Below are 23,923 nucleotides of genomic sequence, written 5' to 3' on the forward strand. Positions count from 1 at the left end.
TAGGTTTAATCATTAAATCAATAGTCATGCTTCTCCACACAGTTCTTGAATTTGAGACTTTATATGAGGAGAGCATATATATATATATATATATATATATAAAAAAGTTCATATTTGAAAAAAGAAAAAAGAGTCCCTTGTGTGATTCTTTGAAATTCATGAGGATGCCTTTCATACTGACTGATTCTGAGCAGAATATTAAGCATAAATGAATATTTTCTTCATTCATGTCTAGCCTGTATGTGTACATACTGTAATGAAGCTCTGCTTTGAATTGCTTAATTACAGGTTTTTGGTGAATGCATAACTAATTAGCTTGAGCTGTCTAAATAAATGGCCTTATTAAAGAGATGAACATATCGATTGAATGTCTTTCCAGAAAACATCAGTTTGGACGTCTCTTGCCAGCTCGAAGACAAACAAGCAAATTTAATTTGTCTTCTAAATCTCCAAAGAACAACAGCTACAAACACCAGTCATCTGATTATTAGCTTGCGGCGAGTAATGTGAGTCTTCTGTTTGTCTACATTTAATCTAAACCTGTAGGCTAGTATAATAATGTATTTGTATTTGTGTTTGTAAGACATAGCTCAAAGATGGAACATGTGAATGGACCTACTTCATAAGCACACATAATGGAGTGACACAGTGTTTATAGTTTGGCTTTTTTTTTTTTTTTTAAATTTTCAATATAGACTTTTATTTCTCTGTGATAAATATCCAGGTCCATATTTCTTACTCATACATGGCAGAGAAATTGGTTTATAAAACACACACCAAATGTAGGCGTTTGTAGTAAAGTGGGCTTCTGTGATATACCGTACCTGTGAGGAATGAGAGATTTATAAAAGTTATTTATTAAAAATAAATCTTTTTTCTGTTTCAGACTGGAGCGGGATCCCCTGTCAGATGAAACGAACATGACTACTCATGTGCAGTGTCCTGGTGAAGATGAGATCACATGCTTCTTTGCCCTTCATTCCAACGATGCCTCTGTGTTATTGTCTGTTAGTGGATTTGTCAGCGGTCGTCCTTTACTGACACCCGAGATGTGCATCAGCATTGACCTGCTGCGTAAGTTTCACAAAAAATTGTACTGTACTCATTTTTTTTCTAGGTTCTGAGCTACTCATTTCACTCATTTCATATAAAATCAAATTAAAGTTATGCACAACACATATCCACAAATTCCTCTTTCGTCATGTGCTTTTGTTTTTGCTTTTGTCTCCACTCCTAACCTGTCACTGGTATGTTACCTGATTGTGTTTTTTATTACGTTGATATTCTAATTTTTTCTAAGTTTGATAATCATTTTCTTGTTCCGTTTCCACAGTCTGTTTTTTTTTTTGCTTATTCTTGCCTGTTTCAACCCCATTAAAAGATATTTAATGAGATATTTAATGACATATTAATTTCTGCCTTCCTGTGTAGTGAGCCACAGTATGAACTAACTACGATTTTGATTTATAGATGCACCTTAATGAAACACGCTGAGCACCAGCACTTGCATCCAGCCACATTCACTCACCTGTTACAAAATGTCTTGTTATTTACAGAGGTACACAGTGTATGAGTGTATGGGAATGAAGCTCCCAGCACTGTAAGGCTAGAATTTGATGGACAGACAACCCATAGACATCTACATGCTAATTCAATGAAATTATTCCTGAGTGTTCTCCTTCTAACATTCCTGGCTTTCTGAGGATACATGTATATAAATATGATTCATCTCTTCTGGCTTATTCTATTTATGCTTTATAAGAATTTAGCAGATGGATATTTTTGTAGTTTTGTTGGGCCATTCTGTTAAATCTAGCCAATAAATCAAATAATTGTGTGTCATCAGAGTTAAAGAAAAAGACAAGTGTAATGTGTGATGCATGATGAGATGCTACAGAGTAACAGCAGGGTATACTCAGTGACTCACTAAATAAGGAATAACATAGAACAGGTGATCACAGTCAGGTAGCAAAACCACTGACAGATTGCACCCATTACCATCAGAACCACAACTCAAAGGTGTAGATATAGAACAGGACCAGTAGTGAGCCTTAAACAGAATCTAGTGGGACACCATACTGCACTTTTTATGAAAACTGAAATATTTCCTAACAACCTGGCCCGTCAGTATGATCTAAATCAAACACGAGCTTGTTTAAAGTGATTGTTTTATTAATTAATTTTATTCATTATATTCCACCCACTATTAAATCGACTGTGACATTTAGCAGGCTCAGTGAATAGAGTTCATTTCTATATAAACAAACCAAAAAAAAGTCTGCTGTTTTTATTTTTACAAAGCTTTGTCAGCAAGAAGCTATATGTTTCCTGCCCCGTTCTTCCTGTTTGTGACATTTTCAGTAGGCTTAGATTTGTAACAGCGGCTTTTGCTATTATTAAGTGATTTCGAGTTGTAACATGGCACTAATTTGTTCGCTGTGTGACTTTATGAGATAACAACAGGAAATATTGACTTTTACCTGGAAATCTGAATATTTAATTTGTTAAGAGAGAATACTTAACTCGCGCTCACTTTTCGTGTTTTTGAAGAAACTACTGCTCAAACATAATGAGCTTATTGTATGTGGTCAGATGTGAGGTGCTGGAGGTATTTAGGGATGCTTGTGAAACCAAGAAAACGTGGTAGATGTCTACTGATAGGGAAAGTGTGGAAAATTTGTATTTAAGGGGTGTGTGCTCAAATCAATGCTCTTTAAACCGCAGCCAGATGACAAACGTTCAGAAAGCCATTTCCCACTGAAACAGTTTACTGCCGTGTAGATTAACAAAGGGTGACTGATAAGACGAGATGGATGAGAGGCGATTTACAGTAAAACCACACGTGATGGTCTGAAGCCTGTAAAAACATAGCTGTATCCAGAATTAAACCGATCTGAGATGACCATCATAAAAGCTTTTTATTAGCTCTTGAATTTCTTTACTGTAAGTACCTGCCGGGTCTCATTACTACTACTATTATTTTTTTAATCAATGAATGTAGACACATTTATTCCGTAAGTGAGGCACTTTCATTAACCTGAGAGATATCACCAATAAAAAGCTTGGCTGTTTTGGTTATTACCAATGATATTGTGGGATTCAGCTAGAGCAGAGGATTTTCATACTGTTCAAAAATGCAGGACATTAGATAAAATAAAACTTGTTATAAGTATAGAAACTGCATCCAGAACTAAAACAAGGGCATTACAATCATTCAAGAAGAAATTTCCTCTGACAAAATTTTGCGACAAAGATATATCATCTTGTCATATATTAAAAGGTTATATAAATAATAATTAAAAATTAGTCTGAAATACAGAGTTGACCTGGATGTAGAAGCCTGCCAGTGTTTATGTCTGGTTTCTTTCTAAGCCGTAAGGCATACAGGCAAGCTGGATTCTGCTTCCTTGTCATATTTCTTGGATGACCTCTCTTCGCAGGGAAGCCAGACGCACCATTTCATCTGCGTTATAATGTAACTACTGAGGGTGAAGTGATGATCGCCTGGAATGACTCACAAAATAATAAGCTTCCACTTTATTATGAGCTCCGCTATTCACCCAACACTTCCCTCGCACACTGGGAGGTGAGTAAAAACAGTAATGATTGCGATGATGTACAGTGATACAGTCATTTCGGTTCAGTAGACGGGTGTGAAAACTGATTCATTTCCCTTCGTCTGTTGTTTGTTCTTTATTGTGTTACATTTGTAGAAAATATAGTATTCATAACGAATGGGTGTGTGTGTGTTTATCTGTGTTAGGTGCTTAATGTCCACCATCCATGGGTGTCTTTGAGTGACCTCACTTCCGGGGTCAGATATACAGTTCAGGTACGCTGCAAGAGTCTTCATCACCTTCACTACTGGAGCGAGTGGAGCAACTGGAGCCAGCCCTTCCTCCTCACACTTGACGGTATGGATGCTCTGACACAGTAACCTCATGCACCATTGCCACTGTAACACTGCTGAGTTTTTTCTTTAATTACATCCAATTTAGTCAAGCCTATTCCTGCTGAAATAGTATTGCTTTGACATTCAACCATTTAGGCAGAGGCTATTTATTGACAGTGTTTGATAATATATAGTCTACTGTATATATACACATCTGTAGATAAGTACAAAGTATGTCTGAAGTAGAGATATTGAAGTTTATATATTGATAATGTATTTTCATATGGTTAATATGTTTAAGGTCAATCCTTATTCTACCACAATGGCTTATTTTTCTATAATAGATAATCACGCTTTTGTATTTTCACCTTGTACTTCTTAAGAGAGTGAAATAAACACAAACCAATATATAATTTTTTAGAAACTCCTGAGATTCAAAAGGCACTACATACATTACATGGCCCAAGTAATAGTCATATAATATCTACTATATGTAGTAATTCATAATACAATTCACAATAGTAATACATTTATGACTGAAGCTACATTAATAATTTATTACCATTAGGAGCTTAAAATCATTAATCATTAAGCAATAAACAGCTTTTCTTTCTTTCTTTCTTTCTTTCTTTCTTTCTTTCTTTCTTTCTTTCTTTCTTTCTTTCTTTCTTTCTTTCTTTCTTTCTTTCTTTCTTTCTTTCTTTCTTTCTTTCTTTCTTTCTTTCTTTCTTTCTTTCTTTCAGTTCTGTGTTCTCCATCATGAATTATGAGACTCTGAAATGGACTGTTGCACATTAGTTAGCTTAGTTGGTTAATGTAGTTGCTTAAAATGAGTTTTGTGTCATTTTCAATTATTCATTTTTTTCTCTTGGCCTTTTTGGCTCTGTTCAGTAAGTGAAGGAGTGATGTTGTACTGCATCAGCCCATTTTGTATCTGAGCACTGAATACTGCTTTAGCTCTTTAACAGACCATAGAGTGCTTGTTGTGTTGTAACCCTTTATTATACTGAGTAGCTAGAAATGATTACTATGGTGCCTTTTTTTCTGATGTGGACACTTTTAGGTTCAATTATATTTGTCATCATTTTGCCATTAAAGCTCTTATTAATTTTACATTAAACACTGAGTTGCAAAAACTCATATTATTATATTATGCATAGTTTAATGTCTCACCATTGGGACTCATAACACTGAGTCAGCCCTATGCTAACTGAGTGTGCTTGTGTGTGTGCGTGTATTTAGCTTTCCCCATAGTATTGAAAATACAAAATAATCTTTTTCCAGTGCTTTGTAGCAGTTGTGGATGTATAAAGATACAACATGACTTAATGTCTTCATAACATTGTGTGCCTGTGCACACACAGATACACAGTGAATCACCTTTCTTCTGATATAGTTTCTTCATTAACTGCAAACTTGAGTAAAGCAGTGTGAATTCTGGCTAGAAATAAAACAATGATCTGTAATATATGCATATATAGTGTACTTTAATATAATACACAGCCTAAATCTGGCATTATTTATGACCTTAGTGTATACATACATACATAAAATATTAAATAAATAAATGTATGTTGATGTAGCATGTTATATATGAAATGAAGCAGCAGCTATGATTTTAATATACAGAATGACAGCTGTAGTCTGATGGTATTTACACCAGTATTAGAGGTTCTATTACTATGGGTTTTTACTAGTCAAGACAATGAATTGACTTGCCACTTTTTGTCTTGACCTCCTTGGATGGAGGACGCTCTGTTTACTGCGGCATCTGGGAGGTTTTTTGAGGCAGTCGTGAGGATTGTACTGCCATATTTATCTTTGAGCTGCAAAAACGAGCTTTTTATTCTATGCAACCCCTGATGCATGTTGGATAAGCCTTATGAGTGTATCTAAATAGGATAAGCCATACATACAGAGAAGATATAAAAGCAGAATTGGTTATTAGAAGAAAAATAATATTGTAGTGACCCTCACACTGTAAGTGTCAGGGTATGTAATGTGCAAAGTTGAGTATTTAGTATGAGATTTTTAAATGAGAGGTAATAGAATAAAACTCATAGTAAAAATGCAATGGTGATATGCAGTTATTACTATTAGAAAGGCTTATAATTGCTGGTGTTTGGCATCGCAGTGCATCATGAGACTGAAAGCTTTGTGTGTGTGGAGGTGGAGCATGCCGTTTCAGTGAGTTGGTCCGATTCATTAAGATGCTGGCCCTTGGGAATACGCTGCTTCTCAGTGCATGAGTATATGTTCTTGAACTGCTTTCTGGATGTCTGGAGAGCAAATAAATGATGACAGGGTTAAGTGGGAGCCCTGTATATTTTTTGTTGCTGTGTCTAGGCAACGTGATCTGAGAGTTGGATGCCGATGACTTTCTGAGCGCTGCTGATAACCTGTTACATAGCCATTTTATCTCGAGACAAAGCTGGAGCTGCAACACTGACTGACAGGAGACACTTTCTTTTCTGTATACACATTATTTAAATACATCATTTGTCTCATTGGCTCATTGTTTTCCACCAGGTAGTTTGATGTTATATATAATAATAAGACCACTGAGTATATAGGTATTTAATTATGAACATTAAAATGCTTCTGCACAGTTCTGAAGTCACCTTCCTGCTGCTGTTGACCCTCAAATTGTCAGTAAAGCATTTCACTTCCACTGGAGCTATAAATACTCACGTTAGCCAGCACACAGATGATATGGTGTGCTTTAAATCATGAGCACCTTTCACACTTTCCTTTTTTTTCATCAGTAGTCTATAAGACTTTGTCCCAAAAGTCATGTAAAACAAGATTTTAGGAAGAAGTTAATTTAATAATACTGAAACCAGCGTAAAAGCAGCAGCCCAGAGAACTACGGAGCGAATTACAGCAACAAGAGTACATGGCTCAGTGTATTGTACACCAGAGATAAAAGGGTCTGACAAAATTTCATGCTGAACTTCTTGCTTGTTTAAATTTCATCTGTCAGTCATACCCCTAGCTTTACTGCTCAGAAATTCAAACATTATAGAGTCTTATGTTAAGTGAATAACTTTGCCAGATACTTTATTGCAGAGGAAAAATAATTCAGTCTGCTAGAAAATAAAGTGTATGGAAATTAAAGAGAAACAAATCCCGTAGCTGCTTTTCCAACATGGATAACTTGACATCAGAACTGTTCACCTGGATAAGTTTGGTTCCTCTCAAGGTTTTTTTCTATTATCATCTCAGGGAGTTTTTCCTCACTACTCTTGCTTCTGGCTTGCTCATTAGAGATAATTTTATATTTATGTAAAGCTGTTTTGTGACAATGTTCACTGTTTAAAGCTTATACAAATAAAACTGAATTAACTTTAATTGAATTTCTGGCTTCTTAAACAAGTAGAAAAGAAACAACTAAAATCAGTGCTTTAATAATTTATAGGTCCTTGAATTGAGGGTGCTGTATGTCATTGTTAAATTGGTACATTTATAGTTAAATACAGAAAATATCACGAGAGCATTCTAATATCTGAATACATTTAAATAAATTTATTTAATTTTATATTTACATTAATGACATTAATATGCTCAGGCTAATATACAGACTACAGAGCAATGCAACAAATTGAGGTGTCAGCTTAGACAAGTGGCACTGCAGGATTGCACTCTATTAAGCTGCAGTAAACAACTCCAGTCATTCGACAAAGAAGTCTATAAAAAAATGCATTCTTGTTTTGTTTTGTTTTAGTACTTTGACTTGATAGGCAGCATGATAGGAGCAGGATTATAGTGCATTTGCCAAACACATGTAAGGCTCAGTCACCATAGTAACCTACATGGAAAGGTTCAGGGTGCTCGCAGAGATGAAGATGGAGATTGAAGATGGAGGATCAGCTGCTCACAGGAGGCAAGACAAAACAGCCAAACTATACCAGGAAAAAAACATTTTTTTTTTTTCTAGATGGTCTACCTGCCTTAACAGCCTTAATTCAGTTTCATTTGCTCAGTTTAGGCTCTTGCTCTTTGGTGAACCTATTTCCTGTAAATGTTTGGTTGTCTTTGAAGTACGTGCTTTGCATAACCTACAAAGAAACCACTAGTAACAAACAGCAGCCATCAGGTTTTCGAAAACATTTGTTGATATTAACTGGTGTGTAGCTTCATAGATTAGAAGATGGATAGCTGAAGATTCTAGAAAGATTATATGTATCAGAAGATTATAAACAGATTTTATGTAGCATTACACATAAATAAAATATAACAATATGTGTGCTATTATAAATAATCAATGATGGGGTGGTATAATGAAAACTTAGTTACAAAGTTACTAAGTAAAGTTAAAGCTCTGACTGTTCAAATCCCCGACACGGAAGAAATAATCCAAATAATAATGTGTGTGTGTGGAACATCTCCAATTTAGCAAATCCCTGTGGAGTCCCTGTAAATAGACTGTAATGCTCTTAAATACAGTACATTAAATAACATGTTCTTTACTAACAAGTTATTCTGAGTAACTGTTATACCTCTAATTTATTCTTTGCTGTTTTTTTTTTTTTTCCAAACCTCAACAGTGAGCTACATCCCTGCCGAAGTGTACACCAGGCCTGGAGCAGATGTAACAGTGTATGGTGTGTTTCACAACCACAGCTGGAATGCCAGTAAGGCTGTGTGGATGCTGAATGGCCAGATGCTTCCAGAAAGCCTATACCGGATGATCAACAAAAGAGTCAGCGCAGTCACTATTACGTCGAAAGAGCCTGGATTTGATACGCTTATGTGCTGTTACCCGTGGGGAGAGAGATATAAGTGCAGCATTGCCTACACCAAGGTCTACGTAGAAGGTGAGACAAATTGTGGCACAAGCTCTGATTTTTCTCATTGATACAAAATGTTGAGTAGATTATTATGTCTACTAATGGCTACTAATAAAATGCCATTTAGTAGAGAATTGCTATACATTCAACTATAACTTTTGAACATTTCTTTTACATAAAATCTCTTGCTTTGCAAGGTCCAAATATGCAACAAGTAATTGGTGGCAACAGTTCTCTTTTAATGCAAAACCATTACTGATTAGTTTTTTCCACATACAGCACTTGGTAGAGACCTTTATCCTGATGGGCTTACATTTTTATCTCGTACTGTACCATGCTTCCTTCTTATAATAACTTGATTCATGTCAGCATGGTTCCACTGGGGCTTGAACCCAGGACCTTCTGCGTGTAAAGCAGATGTGATGACCACTACACTATGGAACCCCTTGTTGTTGTTGTTGTTGTTGTTGTTGTTGTTGTTGTTGTTGTTGTTGTTGTTGTTGTTGTTGTTGTTGTTGTTGTTGTTGTTGCTGCTGCTGCTGCTGCTGCTGCTGCTGCTGCTGCTGCTGCTGCTGTTGCTGGAGCCATGTGGGAAGTGGTAGCTCAGTGTTTAATGCATTGGCCTGCTGATCCTAAGGTTGTGAGTTTAGACCCAAGGCCCACCATGCTACCACCAAATGTAATATTGGTCAATTTCTATGGCCAACCCATATACAGTATCAGTCAGTTCCCAGTCCTCTTTTATAAGTAATGAAACTTCCTCATGTGCAGTAATTTATAATGTCTTATTTTCAGGATTCTTTGATGCGAATATAACTTGTCAAACTGATCAGCGTTCCAGAGATTCAATGACCTGTAAATGGAATAAGAGTGCGTGGGCTGTGATACGCTTCGTGTACAGGTATGTAGATTCACACCCCTTCTTTTCATTCATTCAGACACAGTGTGGGTTGCAGAGGATCCAGAGCATATCCTAAGATATCCTGAATAGGATATAAGTCAACAGCAGGGAAACATACTCACACAATCACACAGGGGCAACTTAAAATAGCTAATCCACATACAAGCATGTTTTTGGGAGGTGAAGCAAATGCTCACCTTGCAGTCACAGGGAAAACATGAGAACCAGAGAGAACCAGGGACCCTGAAGCAATGTTACCTGCTGCACTACTTTGTCCCTCATTAAATTAGTTGCATTTTCCTTAACATTTAGACAAACTCTGGCTTTATCTTTGGCTAGACAGAAAAGCAACAGCATGCCTCTGTAACTGAACAGCATTAATTAGGCTGCTCTATGGAAGCAATTATTTTCCATTAAGTTTATGGGTAAAGCTCTGTATATTTGTTCACTAGCAAGACTAATATCACATGAGCGCCTTGTGTTCCATGTTTGTCCTTTTTGTTTGCCCATTGAGCTGCACTCTGTGATTGGTTTAGTGTTAAAGCAGAGGATGGAACAGAAACAAGCAGATAGATAGGTAGATAGATAGATAGATAGATAGATAGATAGATAGATAGATTACACTGCATTCTATAGTATGGCATGTAAGCCATGGGCTGTTAGCATCTAGTCTCATAAAAGCCTGTCCTTTCTTCTGTATTTTTAGACATTATAAGCAAACGTGTCAGGAGATACAACAAGAGGAAGGAACCCTAACACAAGCACAAGGAGAAACCATGGCTGATGTTGAGGAGTGCCCAGATGGAGCTGGAGATTATCGTGAGTGCACCCTGCGAGACCTAAACCTGTTCTCCTGCTATAAGCTATGGCTAGTGGTGGAGGACGGATATAACAAAGTGAGGTCACGTCCCGTCTTTGTCTCACCTGTAGACTATGGTGAGTGTTTAAGATTATTGTTGCAATATTGTGTTGCATGTGCTTTTTTATATTAAGTTTTACACAGTGATTTCAGGAAATCATGTTTTGCTACATCGATCCATGATTAGGTGAATGACAATAGTGACACACAGTCATATTTATGTTCTCCAGTAAAACCGTCTCCACCCTCAGACCTGCAAGCAGTGACTTTACCCAACAAAACATTAAGTGTCACCTGGAAACGTCCTCACCTGCCTGCTTATGATCTGCAATATGAGCTACGCTATGTACCTAGGCATGGGTTGGCAGATTTCCAGTGGAAGGTAAGGAAAGAATTGAACTGTACCGTGATCATGTAATGTTAGAGACAGGAAGGAGGTGTAATCGCAAAGGCGAGGGCAATCAGACATCCTAGTCGATATGCATAGCTGAGGACAAAAAACAAGAAGGAAACATCAAGGCAGAATAATCAAAACTAATACCATGCATGAGAAAGGAAGTGAAAACAAGGTTCAGTAATTCATAAGATCACTCAACAAGACTTTGAGAAATACAATGGTGTGCTATAAATAGGGAAATTAAATACGGGCTGCACACAGAACAGGTGCACACATTCTGGAAACAAACCAGTGACAGGGCTAATGGCCAGAACTTTAACAAAAACTCAAAATAAAATGACACCCTTAGTGCAGTCAGAAAGGTTGAATTTGTCACATAGACAGGTCACAATACTTTGGAAACATGAGCTGAGGTGGCATGTGGTAAAGCAGTTAGTGTTTACAAGAATTTAAATAGCTGCATAATTGAAAAGCTTTGAGAGCAGACTGCAAGCAGAGTGATGTGGTCTCTTCCACATGGTTCACATGGTGTATGAACTGAATGCTTGCAATGGAATAAACTTTGTGTTATTGGGTTGAAATTCATATTTTCCTATCAGCCTGATGCTAACTCTGGCCGTCTGATTACTTAAATATACAGAACTGACATATTTACTCATTGGTATTGAGTGGGAAGAAATTATGCTCTTTGATGGGATTTTCTATTTAGCAGTTATAGAGAACCAAATATTTGATGAAGGGTAGTTTTTTGTTCTGCAGTAATTACAGACTCCAGTTTGTGTCCTTCGCAGGTGTTTGGCCCTCTCTTTGATTCACAGGCAACAATTCTGCCACTGGACCCATGCATACAGTACAAGGTTGAGGTTCGCTGCAGAAGGCTTAATGGCTTGGGTTACTGGAGTGACTGGAGCGATTCTCATGTTTCCTCCGTTTATTATGTTAAAGGTGAACCTCTTATATAATGTTATTTACCTCAATAACTAACATTAAGAAAGCATAGCACTTACTAAGTAATAAAATAATTAACAGATGGTAGTTGAAAATGTTTCTGAAATTCACTTACACTGACAAAAGTTTATTCCATCCATGACTAAAATAAGTTCAAATTACATGGCAGCATGTTCCTAAATATTAAAGTCTGGTATCTAGGTTTAAATACTGGAAATCGTCCTTATCAGCCTTAGTTGTTAGGCTTTCCACTAATCATCCATAACCATGTACATTAAGGTGTTGTCAGTGTTGGTCTTTGTGGGCTTCATGTTTCTTTCTGATAGTGTGAACACCAGTTAATGCAGGTGTTAAGTATTTGGATTTTATTATTAAAATTAATGCTACTATTAATGTTAAATAGGTCTAAACAGGAAGAATGATACTCTTGTAGGGATTATTATGATAAGTGTTTTGCAACACTTTGTTGTGATGAATGATACCGAGGAAAATGCATATTTTGTGATCAATTTTATTATTTGAAAAAAAAAGATGAAAGTAGTAATATTGTACCTAGATGAAATAATTAGCTAGCTATCAATCAAGTAATGCAAGGGAAGTAGGGCAGCAGTTCAAGACTTGTAACAATTCCTATTAATCACGGACCCACCAGAGATCTATTGATGTCCATTACTACACCAAGAATATATTACTGTTGGTCCATTCGTCCAAGTTAGACATTCATTTGCATTTATATTTATATGAATTTGTTAGACAGCCACATTTAACTGAGCTCTAAACATGACTTCTTTGTACTCTCTAGTCTTTTTTACTCTCTAGTCCATAGATGGTCCATGTTTTTGCTCTTTTTCAACACACCTGAATCATACAATTAGTGTATTTCATTTCTTGGGCCTTACATGAGATCAAAAACACTGAGTGAGCTCCGAGGTCTGTTGGAAAACACTGTGTTTAATTAGAACCTTTACACACACACACATATGGCAGTGCAGGTGATTTTGCTGGTTATTGAGGTGCTCTGCTTGTATGATTTCAGCACCAGAGATGGGGCCAGACTTCTGGCGAATTATACAAGAGACTCGTGAAAGTTACGCAAATGTAACTCTGCTCTTTAAGGTAATACAGACTTCATTCATAGGTTTATGTATTTGTGTATGCATCAAATGTATCATTAATAACAATGAAATGGCGTGAACTGTCCTTTATTCTAGTTTTTTTTTGTTAGTTTGGTTTTTTTTTCATATTATGCTTCCTTTTTTCATTATGAGTTTCAAGTAAAAAAAAAAAGAAATAAGAAATACTCATACTCAATCTGAAAAAATGATAGTAAATTTGTGATTACTGCATCTATAGTTAATATAGATCAATATTTGTTATTCTACAAATGAAGATCAATAAAAATACATTTTTATAGAAAAGTTCTCGTTATTTTCATTTGTCTTGCAGCCACTTCCAGAAGTGGAACCAGCCAGCTGTGTGCAGGGACTTGTAGTTGTGCACCAGACTTCAGAGGGCAACAAGTGGTCAGATGACATCATTGCCCCAAGCTCATTTTACACATTCCAGTGGAGAAAGGAATTCCATAACATCACTGTCATGTCTCGTAATTCTTTAGGCTTCTCAGCCAAGAATAGTAACATGACTCTGGTGCGTCAGCCTAAACGTGAGTTAATAAGCTCTTAATGTAGTGGTCATCACCCTGCACACTGACCAAGGAACTTTAGAGAAGCTTCTGTTTTGTACTGCATGCCAGGATTATTATGGTTTTTTAAAGCGTGATCTCGCTTATCATTGTGTTTGTCTGTTCTTCTATATTAGCTCACCCATCAAGTGGTTATTTTGCAGCTAATTGCTTCGCTAAGAGCTGTTTGTTGTTTAGAGTCCACGCTATTTGCTTATAGAACACGTTGTTGTTTCTGAAACAGGAAGGACAATGGCTGTTGTTGCAGTTATTAGATGTTTTTTGTAAACATGTACTCAGTTATCACGATGTTGGCTTCTCTAATAGTTCAGCTGCAGTTGTACTTTACCTTCAAAACAATATTATGCTTTGCTTTGCCCTGTTTGTTATAAAATCTATTTAAATATATGAAAAAGCAAGCTACAGACTACCATTTACACTTTAACACTTTTATACTTACATGCCTGAGTAGCTATTGGTATTCTTCTGCTATATTGGACAAACGCATGCAAAATTTTGGACTGCACAGCACAAACAACTGACAACAGCAAGTAGCCTAGCAACAAGCTAGTTGTCTAACATAAGCGATAACTTTATTGTTGATGATTAACTTCTCAAAATAGTAATTATTATGATCAGTGTTATAGATTTAGCCAAGTGCTGTGGTATATGAGCTGATCTAAAGCTCATTTAAAGGTAGTTAAGGAGTGTGATGTTGATATGATATCACTCTGTAAACAGAGAAAGTACTGGTAGTTGAGAAGACTATTCCATGTTGACAAGTTGCATTTTAGGTGTGTTTTTGGTGTTTTTTACTTGTTAAATGCAGGACATTACACACAGGAGTCATAAAAATACAGCAGTACACCAAAATGACGAACTACATTATGTTTCCATATAAACATATCTAATGTGTTTCAGCATGGAGGTTTCATGTTAATATTATTGTGCTTTCTGATTGCTTATTAGACAAATCTAATTTATTACCATATACAAGCACAATCACACCCTCATGTTGCCCCATGCAGTTACATAAAGAATTGAGATCATTCTGACTAGAACTGGCTCTAAAGTATAATGCTTAGATGCTTTGTGTGTTGATTAACTGCATTTTTTTTTTTTACCATTTTATGGCTAATGTGAGTCGGCTCAAGAATCAACTCAAAGAGTTGACTCATTGACAAGCAACAGTCTGGTGTTGAGTATATGCCGTTTGTATTTCCTATCTTCAGGGCAGTGTGTGCGTTGGTTCGATGTCACAGCCAATGCATCATGTGTGTTTCTGTCCTGGAGCCTGGTGAGTGAGCAGCCGTTGCTCCTTTCCTTCGTCCTTGAGTGGCAGGAGCTGAGCGGTGATTCTAGCCAGGGCTGGACATCAGCCGGAAAAGTACAGTGGCTCAGAGTCGCCTCCACCGCCAGGGATCTTCAGCTGTGCAGTAAGTTTGTAATGTTTGTGCTGAAAATTTAGTGGCAGAAATAACTTACAATAAATGTGTTTACTATCTGCTGAAGCACTATGGTGGAGATGTCTTAGAGGCTTACACATTCTATTCGATATAGTGTTTATATTGGATATTTATTTGTCTTTGTGATGGAAATGAATTTTGCAGTGTGGAATTTAATTTGGTTTCTTTGGCATACTATTGATTCTAGTAAAATGTATGATGCTCCATTCGTATCCAGCATATACAGTATAGCAAACTGTGTTAGCTGTTTTATTAAGATTTACTAGCCATAGCTAAGCTATTTGTTTTTATTTGTTGCATAATGTAGTAAAATAAGTCAGTCAGCTGTATGTAGTAAGTATTATGTTGAAGTGGATGTACACTTTTAAAGAATTGGGTTGAAATGACACAAGAGAGTGTCTTTTTTTCCCCTGTGTTCATTTCTGACCACAGAAATAGAAAACTGATGCAACCGAGCAAACTGCAGTGTTTGCATACATGCAGGAAATGTCTGAGTTTAGCTCATTGAAATAAAAGATCATCAACTTCTGTGTGAACTTTGATGTTGAAGGTCAATGAAATGAAGTAAATGAAAATATGATGTTTTGGACATGTCTGTGTATGTGTTATATTAACACATTGTTTTCCACACAGGGCCTTTTTTTGGCACAGAGGAGTTTAAACTGTTCCCTGTGTTTGTGGATGGTGAAGGGGAGCCAGTGAAATGCACAGGTAAGACACAATGCTAATTCATAGCCTTAAGAAATATATAAGAAATATAAGGGGTGCCAACGTTAGTAACTAGAAAATTTTAAGGAGCAGAGGGAGAGAAAAATATACGAATTTTACCACAAAAACTCTAGTTTACGTGTGGATAAGATGGCTATTTTTTCCCCCAAACGCACCAAGCAACAGTTAGAAAACAGTGATGAGATAATCCAGTGTGAGTGCTGCTTAATGTCTGTGAGAGATGCTGAGACAAGATGCAAGTGCAGGTAAAGTAGTTTTAATAAACACAAGGCACAAGCAAAAACAGAGAAATCCAGAAGCAATGCCAAAACCAGAAATACTTAATGTCTGTAAGTTCAGCGAATCTAGTGAATCACAGTGTGTGTATGTGTGTGTGTGTATGTGTGTTTCTTGTGGATTGTAATCTGTGGCGGCTATGTCGATAGGCATCAGTGTTTGCTAGAAGATGGAATTTGGTTATGGGTTAGTGGTGACCTGACACTTAACCAGAAGGTCCTCCATTTTTTTCAGTTAGAGACAAAAGTCACATGCTTTTTATTGGATCACAAGTAAAAGGCTTGTGAATTTACAGGTCATAGTAATTATCCCTATTAGAAGCAGTGTCCTTTACGCTTCAGTGAATTAGCTTTTCTACCAGGTGAATTTTATTCATTATGGGTCTGACCACTGTTTTAGCTAAAAAACAAAAGCAAGGGGTCAAAAATCATAAACACACTATGGCTAAACGCACTTCAAGATCTTTCATTATTTTAATTATATGGGAGGTTCAAGCCATCCACAAACTTCTACAGCTGTTAAATAATAAATAATTCCTCTGCTGACGAAGACAAAAGAATGACAGATACATAACCAGATGTGCACTAGCTGAGTGTTATGTAACATAGACATTTGACGTTTCTCACACTGTGCTGTGTGTGTGACCTGACAAATGTATTCACCACAACATCTCAGCATGTCCTTCAATCCCTCTGACAGTTGTGCTGTTGTTTTGCAGCTGTGCGAAGTGACCCTGCAGCTTACATGCTTCTCATGATCATCGCCTTCCTCTTTGTCGTCCTGTTTGTCACTTTGATCATCTCGCAAAACCAGTAAGCCATCGTCTACCTCTAGACAAACTTGACATTTTATCAGATATGATATAAATATCAGAGTTAAAAAAAAAAATCAGACAACAAAATAAGCAAAAAGCATTTCTTAAACATTAAGTCAAACAGGATTAAGGCTTTAAAATACTGATTCAGTAGCAAATGTTGGTTTGAGCATGGTATAGTTGTTATTGATTCTGTGCTTGTGTAACTGACTGACAGAATGAAAGGACTGTAAAAGGACTGCAGACAACCTTATGGTTCAATGACCATGAGAGCAGAGGAGAAACAGAGTTTTCTGGAGTACATAATACACAGCATGGCCGCTTTTTGTGCTGCGTTCATGGGCAAAGTGGTTATAAAATTTATCTATTCTCTGCTAATGCATTTGATTACTGGCCTCACTATATCCATCACTCAGATTGGTTTTACTTCACAAGCACCTTTTTGGATAATTTTGTGCATCGTCTGTTCTTATGTAGAGTTACAAACAACCTTCATCCTGTTTACTTAGAAACATACAGTTCGCTTATATGCACAGGAAATGAGGATGGCCAGTAATGAAGAGAAGAAAGTCTGTTCTATCATATAAATATGAATGTTTGGCTTAGTTTATGCAGAGTGGGCTGTTGGGCATCCATTTATAAAATTGGTTAGAAGTACGAGATTTACACTACCAGTCAAAAGTTTGGACACACCTTTTAATTCAATAAGTTTTTTGTTTAGGGATTTATTTTCTACATTCTAGAACAATACTGGAGATTTCAAAACTATGAAATAACACACATGGACTTAAGTAATCCATATGTAATGACAACAAAAAACAGTCAGTTGTTATTTTAAGACACGAAGGTCAGGTGTTCTGGAATAGTTCTTGCAAGAACGGTATTGTCAAAACCCATCAAGCACCATGATGAAACTGGCTCACATGAAGACCATCCCAGTAAAGCAAGACCAAAACTGACCTCTGCTGCAGAGGAGAAATTCATTTAGAGTTACCAGCCTCAGAAATCACCAATTAACAGCCCCTCAGATTAGAGGCGTTATGAAGGCTTTACAGAGTATCAGTAGCAGACATTTCTCAATATCAACTGTTCAAAGGACATTACTGTGTATTTCGGCCGCCTTCAGCATTGTTTTACAATGTAGTAAGAAATAAACATCAGGAAAGACCATGGAATTAGAAGCTGTGTCCAAACTTTTGATTGGTAGTGTATATATATTATGTCTGAGTTTTTATATATTTTATAAAATTGCTAGTTTCTGTTTTTTATTCAGTTATTTTTTTCTAGATAATATCTGTGTACTTGACATTGGTGTTAAGAGCAAGGAAAAACATATATCTTCCAATGACTTTAAAGGGGAAAAAAACAGTGACTTATGCTATTTTTATTTTTGGCATGATTTCAGTTCTTCTGACTGAACTCTAAAATGATGCAGCATTTTTTCTGAGGGGAGTGTTTTTTTCCAGGATGATCCCGCCCCATCCACAGGATATTAGGTTTTACTAAATGGTTTGATGTGGATGAATAGGACATAAACTTTATGCAATCATAGTCACCAGATCTCAGTCCAGTTGAACGCCTGTGGGAAATCTTTTGAGGGATGTCCTCTCTACCATCACCATCAAAAACATCACATCTTTTTGAAAAATAATGTTCATTCAGTGAAGTAAAAGTTTTGTAGAATATAGAGTATGCAGAGGCATAATGTAGCTATTCTGCATACATGTATATGTTGCCATTGATTGATCCTACTGACATTGTTGGCGTAGTCACACTTAGTAGGCTATAAATTAGTTTAGGTGATTTGAGTGTGACCTGAAATCTTATTTTCTCTCTTTCTTTTCAATATCCTCAAATTCAAATTCCGTTTTCTCTTCAGATTGAAGAAGCTGATGTGGAAGGACGTCCCAAATCCCAACAACTGCTCTTGGGCCAAGGGGATAGATTTCAAAAAGGTCAGATTTTAAATGTATTGTTAATGAGAAATAGTTTGTTCTCTGAAATGTTTCTGCAGAAAAGGGCATACAGTTGACATATAGTCATTTGTCTAATGATAAGTGTGCCTCTGTTTTATAATTTGTCTACACCAGGTTCATTAATTGAAGTGACATGCAAGTTGGTGGGTAGGAAAGCACTCGGTAGTCATGTATAAGAGAGAAAGACACTGAATGCGCTCAAATTTAAAATGCTAGCTATCTCTCTCACAAAAAGGAAAACCTATGGTTTTTCATTAACTGCACACTAGTGTAACATAAAATAAATCAAAACTAAAAAAAAAAGCTGTGTGTGAACAGAAATGAGAGAAGGAGTAAGTGAGAAGGAAAATGAGAGAGAAAGTAAAAGCATTGTCTAGTAGTAAAATTAAAACTTTATTCAACATGAATGAATAAATGCTGAAGATTTGCTATCTATCTCTTTACAGATGGATGCCAACTTATTCGGTCATCAGGAGGGCCTTACAGCTTGTCCGCTTCTGTCAATGTCTGAAAATTTGTGCGAAGTGGAGATTGTTGAGAAACTTTTTATTCTGGAAGAAGACCATGAAGAGAAGGCACTCCTTCACCATTCAGTTGATACTGAAGCCCAAAGCAACAATCTCTCATCCATAGAAGGATCATTAGATCCTCTTTCTCTCGATACGCCCACTGTAGCTGCAAGCCCTGACACGTCAGGCCAGTCATCTGTAACATACTCAACCATCCTGGTGTTTGATCAGCCTGTCCTCCAGAGAAAGCAGCAGGAGAGCCTGAGCAGCTCCAGCGACGAAGGCAACTTCTCTGCCAATAACTCAGACATCTCCGGCTCTTTCCCTGGAGGCCTCTGTGAGCTGGAAAGCCATTCCTCTTCTGAAGGCGTCAATCCTCGAAACTCTTGCTCCTACAACTCAGTGGAGGAGTTTTCTGAAACGTCAGAACAAGAGGATGAAGCATCAGAGAGCACACAAGTGTCCAAAGAACTCTACTACATGGGAATGAATGAACAGGGAGAAGGTGATGAGCTGGTGGAGGAGTTTAAGGAGGACGATGGAACAGAGGAGCAGATTTCAGATTCCAGTCCTGAGCTGAAATTGAAAAGCAGCGATTCAGACGTTCCTCTCTATCTGCCCCAATACCGGACTGCAGCCATTAAACTCCTGAGAGAGACTGCAGGCGAGAGCATCATCCAGCTGTGATCTGAAGAATCAGCTCTACCTTCTGGAAACTAATTGTATATCACTTTTCTGTGATTCGTTCATATTATGTCTCTTTTACCTTACAATAAGAGAAAGAACACTGAAGGAAACAAGCCAGAGTTGCTTTGGCACTGTGCCAAGATGAAACATTTCCTGTTATCAGAGCACAGTCTGACTGTGAACGTCAACTGACGGGTTAAATGTCATCCTGTTATTGCTACAACTTGCTGCTTAACATCCTAGTCACACGGGATGTTCGAGAAGGGAAATGAAGCTGGCTGATATGCTGTAAGAGGTAGTATATATACACTATATTGCCAAAAGTATTCGCTCACCTGCCTTGACTCGCATATGAACTTAAGTGACATCCCATTCCTAATCCATAGGGTTCAATATGACGTCGGTCCACCCTTTACAGCTATAACAGCTTCAACTCTTCTGGGAAGGCTGTCCACAAGGTTTAGGAGTGTGTTTATGGGAATTTTTGACCATTCTTCCAGAAGCGCATTTGTGAGGTCACACACTGATGTTGGACGAGAAGGCCTGGCTCTCAGTCTCCGCTCTAATTCATCCCAAAGGTGTTCTATTGGGTTGAGGTCAGGACTCTGTGCAGGCCAGTCAAGTTCATCCACACCAGACTCTGTCATCCATGTCTTTATGGACCTTGCTTTGTGCACTGGTGCACAGTCATGTTGGAAGAGGAAGGGGCCAGCTCCAAACTGTTCCCACAAAGTTGGGAGCATGGAATTGTCCAAAATGTCTTGGTATGCTGAAGCATTCAGAGTTCCTTTCACTGGAACTAAGGGGCCAAGCCCAGCTCCTGAAAAACCACCCCACACCATAATCCCCCCTCCACCAAACTTTACACTTGGCACAATGCAGTCAGACAAGTACCGTTCTCCTGGCAACCGCCAAACCCAGACTCATCCATCAGATTGCCAGATGGAGAAGCGCGATTCGTCACTCCAGAGAACGCGTCTCCACTGCTCTAGAGTCCAGTGGCGGCGTGCTTTACACCACTGCATCCGACGCTTTGCATTGCACTTGGTGATGTATGGCTTGGATGCAGCTGCTTGGCCATGGAAACCCATTCCATGAAGCTCTCTGCGCACTGTTCTTGAGCTAATCTGAAGGCCACATGAAGTTTGGAGGTCTGTAGCGATTGACTCTGCAGAAAGTTGGCGACCTCTTCGCACTATGTGCCTCAGCATCCGCTGACCCCGCTCCGTCAGTTTACGTGGCCTACCACTTCATGGCTGAGTTGCTGTCGTTCCCAAACACTTCCACGTTCTTATAATACAGCTGACAGTTGACTGTGGAATATTTAGGAGCGAGGAAATTTCATGACTGGATTTGTTGCACAGGTGGCATCCTATCACAGTTCCACGCTGGAATTCACTGAGCTCCTGAGAGCGACCCATTCTTTCACAAATGTTTGTAAAAACAGTCTGCATGCCTAGGTGCTTGATTTTATACACCTGTGGCCATGGAAGTGATTGGAACACCTGATTCTGATTATTTGGATGGGTGAGCAAATACTTTTGGCAATATAGTGTATGTGTCGGTGCCAGGGAAAAACCTTTCACTTTGACAAATTTGGAAACCACAGGCTTCACTGAACTGAATTGTTTTGCATGTATCTTAACATGTTCTATCATTATTTTTAAATGAATATTCACAGTCAAGATAAAAAGGAGAATTGCATTTAAACACTTCATTCTAACTCCACTGGAAGATGCCATACCTACCTCTATATGAAAAAAACAGCAACAGCATAATAATTGGAGGAAATTGGAGGAAAAAAAAAACAGAAATGACTCAGCATCATGATTTTTCAGCATCGTCCGTCATTTTCTGCTTCATTACCTGAGGTAAAAAAAAAAAAAATCACTCGTAGCATTTAAAGACAAGCACAAGGTCAAAGTCACCCATGGCATTTAGGACAGCATCTGCTGTCATCTGTACAAATCTATTTTGATGATGATGTGAGCATCTCATCCATTTTGAGAGCCAGTATCTGATCACAAACTGAATTCGTTCAGCTTTTGTCTGTTACACTATGCCACATTGTTATCTGGCAACTCGATTAAATATTGAGAATAGCTCATCAATATTTTGGACCTATTTAGGCAGCTGTAGTGGTTGTTTTATTTTTTATCCAAAATGATGTTTGCAGACAGAGCGCCAAGGCAAGGTTATTAAGTAATTAAAAAACATCATTCTGCTAAAACCGAATTCATGGTTTCTTAATGTTGAGAGATGACAGTATATTGACAAAACCTGATACTTTGCCATCTGACAGGTTTCCCAGACCACCACACATATACAATAGCAGGAAGAAGAATGAACGTTAGTTCCTCAGGCATTAAGAACACAAGACAGTGTTGTGGTTAAGTGGAAGGCTGCATTTAAGGTGCTTTTGTATAACAAGTACAATCAGTGCCGTTTAAAACTGTTCAGGATTTAAGCTGCATGGTTGAATCCACTGAAACTGTACCAACTTGTCATATTTTATTTGTGTTTGATTGTGAATGTCTGGTTTGTCATCTGTGTTTACATGCTTTGAAATCTCAAGCATAAAATGTGAAATGTTCCGTCTATTTTCAGCGTCTGTAATTTTGTATCAAAAGCAAGTGTGTAATGACCACTGAATGTTATTGACATTGATGGAATTTATTACATTGTTCATGTTTCTAAAGAATATGTATACAGTATATAAATATTTGATGTCTATTTTTCTGGTCTGAATAAACTATTTATTGAAAGCACTGTCAGTTATCCATATTAGTTCCTCAAAATCAGAACTCAGAGTTGTATTTCCTGTCGCATAAATAAGTCTTGTGCTTCAAGCCATTCATGCTGTTTTAAGCATTGTGTGTTTGACTGTATAAGAAGAAAAATGCTGCTCACTCACGCAGACATCTGATGAAAGGGTCCTTGTTACCCGTGACTCAGAGCTACAGTTTTCCAGAGAAACAATGTCACCCACGGCGCAGGTCAAGCTGGAGACACGAAGGACTCACTGAGAGTACAGTCTGGAGGGTCTTCACTGTCCTGTAGAGACACAGAGAGAGACAGAGTCACAGAGACAGGGACTTGGTTAATACTATACCATGTGCAAGTTACTTAGGATATGTTTTTTTTAGATTGAGTCAACTGCAGAATTTTTATCTATAACATTTGAGTGAATGAATAATAAAATACACAATTAGGTGTTTTTTCTTTTAAAACTCACAAAATTGTGTTTTCCTGCTTTATGTTTGCATTTTTCTCTTTTTAGTGTGATGAGCTGTGCAACTAATGCCGTCAGCTGAAGCTTCTTTCAAAAATGAACACAACAGGGGTGATGGTGGTTGGTGCTGGTGTGTGTGTGTGGGGGATGATTAGGGGGAAATATGATGAAACACTTGCACGTACACACCTGTACTGACAGAAAAAAAGTAATCAAAAACACTGTTTCCTCAATGGCTTTTCCTCAGTGGGAATCTGTCCATCCTCTTTGTGTTGTAACTCATCAAAATGATTATATAGAAAAAGAAATGGAAACTGTAGCTTGTTCATCATTAAATTGGACACAATGAAGAAGCACTGAAAAATCATGCCCTCATTCTGTTAAATATGCAGGACACAATAAATGTAAGCCTTCACTGTGTGTCATGCATAAGTAAGGTGTGTGTACAGGTGATTCACTGTATTTTTCACTCACACCGACCACCTGCTCACATACACAACACTTAGGCATCAGAACTGACAAAAGATGTCAACTATTCAAATGTGTTCATCCATCCATGATAGAAAAAAGTGACTAAACCTGGTGTAATATGAAACACTTGGGCTTCTGTATGTGACATGACAGTCTGTCTCTAACAGGTGTCTAAAGCTAAACTTCAGCTGATGTTCGAGGTTCAGCCAGTGACAGAATCATGTCTAGCAATTAATGGAGAACTAAATGCTGCTGAAATCACAGTTATAAAAGATTCTACTTTTCACTCATGTTA

General features: G+C 37.6%; 1 protein-coding gene and 1 non-coding gene across 4 annotated transcripts in view; one reads left to right on the forward strand and one right to left on the reverse strand.

The window, feature by feature from the left end:
- Window positions 1-22,694, forward strand: part of lepr (leptin receptor) — a 31,218-nt gene extending 8,524 nt beyond the window's left edge. For all 3 annotated transcript variants that reach the window (XM_058403444.1, XM_058403442.1, XM_058403443.1), the window contains 16 exons: window positions 380-506; window positions 887-1,074; window positions 3,441-3,586; window positions 3,764-3,914; window positions 8,440-8,709; window positions 9,478-9,583; window positions 10,290-10,519; window positions 10,673-10,824; window positions 11,631-11,784; window positions 12,824-12,903; window positions 13,234-13,450; window positions 14,701-14,904; window positions 15,568-15,645; window positions 16,658-16,751; window positions 18,633-18,708; window positions 19,176-22,694. In XM_058403444.1, coding sequence (XP_058259427.1) covers window positions 380-506; window positions 887-1,074; window positions 3,441-3,586; window positions 3,764-3,914; window positions 8,440-8,709; window positions 9,478-9,583; window positions 10,290-10,519; window positions 10,673-10,824; window positions 11,631-11,784; window positions 12,824-12,903; window positions 13,234-13,450; window positions 14,701-14,904; window positions 15,568-15,645; window positions 16,658-16,751; window positions 18,633-18,708; window positions 19,176-19,925 — 3,023 coding nt within the window. In that variant the 3' untranslated portion in view covers window positions 19,926-22,694. The remainder of the gene's footprint in view (window positions 1-379; window positions 507-886; window positions 1,075-3,440; window positions 3,587-3,763; window positions 3,915-8,439; window positions 8,710-9,477; window positions 9,584-10,289; window positions 10,520-10,672; window positions 10,825-11,630; window positions 11,785-12,823; window positions 12,904-13,233; window positions 13,451-14,700; window positions 14,905-15,567; window positions 15,646-16,657; window positions 16,752-18,632; window positions 18,709-19,175) is intronic.
- trnav-uac (transfer RNA valine (anticodon UAC)) lies at window positions 9,054-9,126 on the reverse strand. The gene has a single exon. It is a non-coding gene; the product is annotated as a tRNA-Val (tRNA).
- Window positions 22,695-23,923: the final 1,229 nt, after the last annotated feature.

The sequence above is a fragment of the Hemibagrus wyckioides genome, linkage group LG11, assembly GCF_019097595.1.
Source record: "Hemibagrus wyckioides isolate EC202008001 linkage group LG11, SWU_Hwy_1.0, whole genome shotgun sequence".
Classification (NCBI taxonomy): Eukaryota; Metazoa; Chordata; class Actinopteri; order Siluriformes; family Bagridae; genus Hemibagrus; species Hemibagrus wyckioides.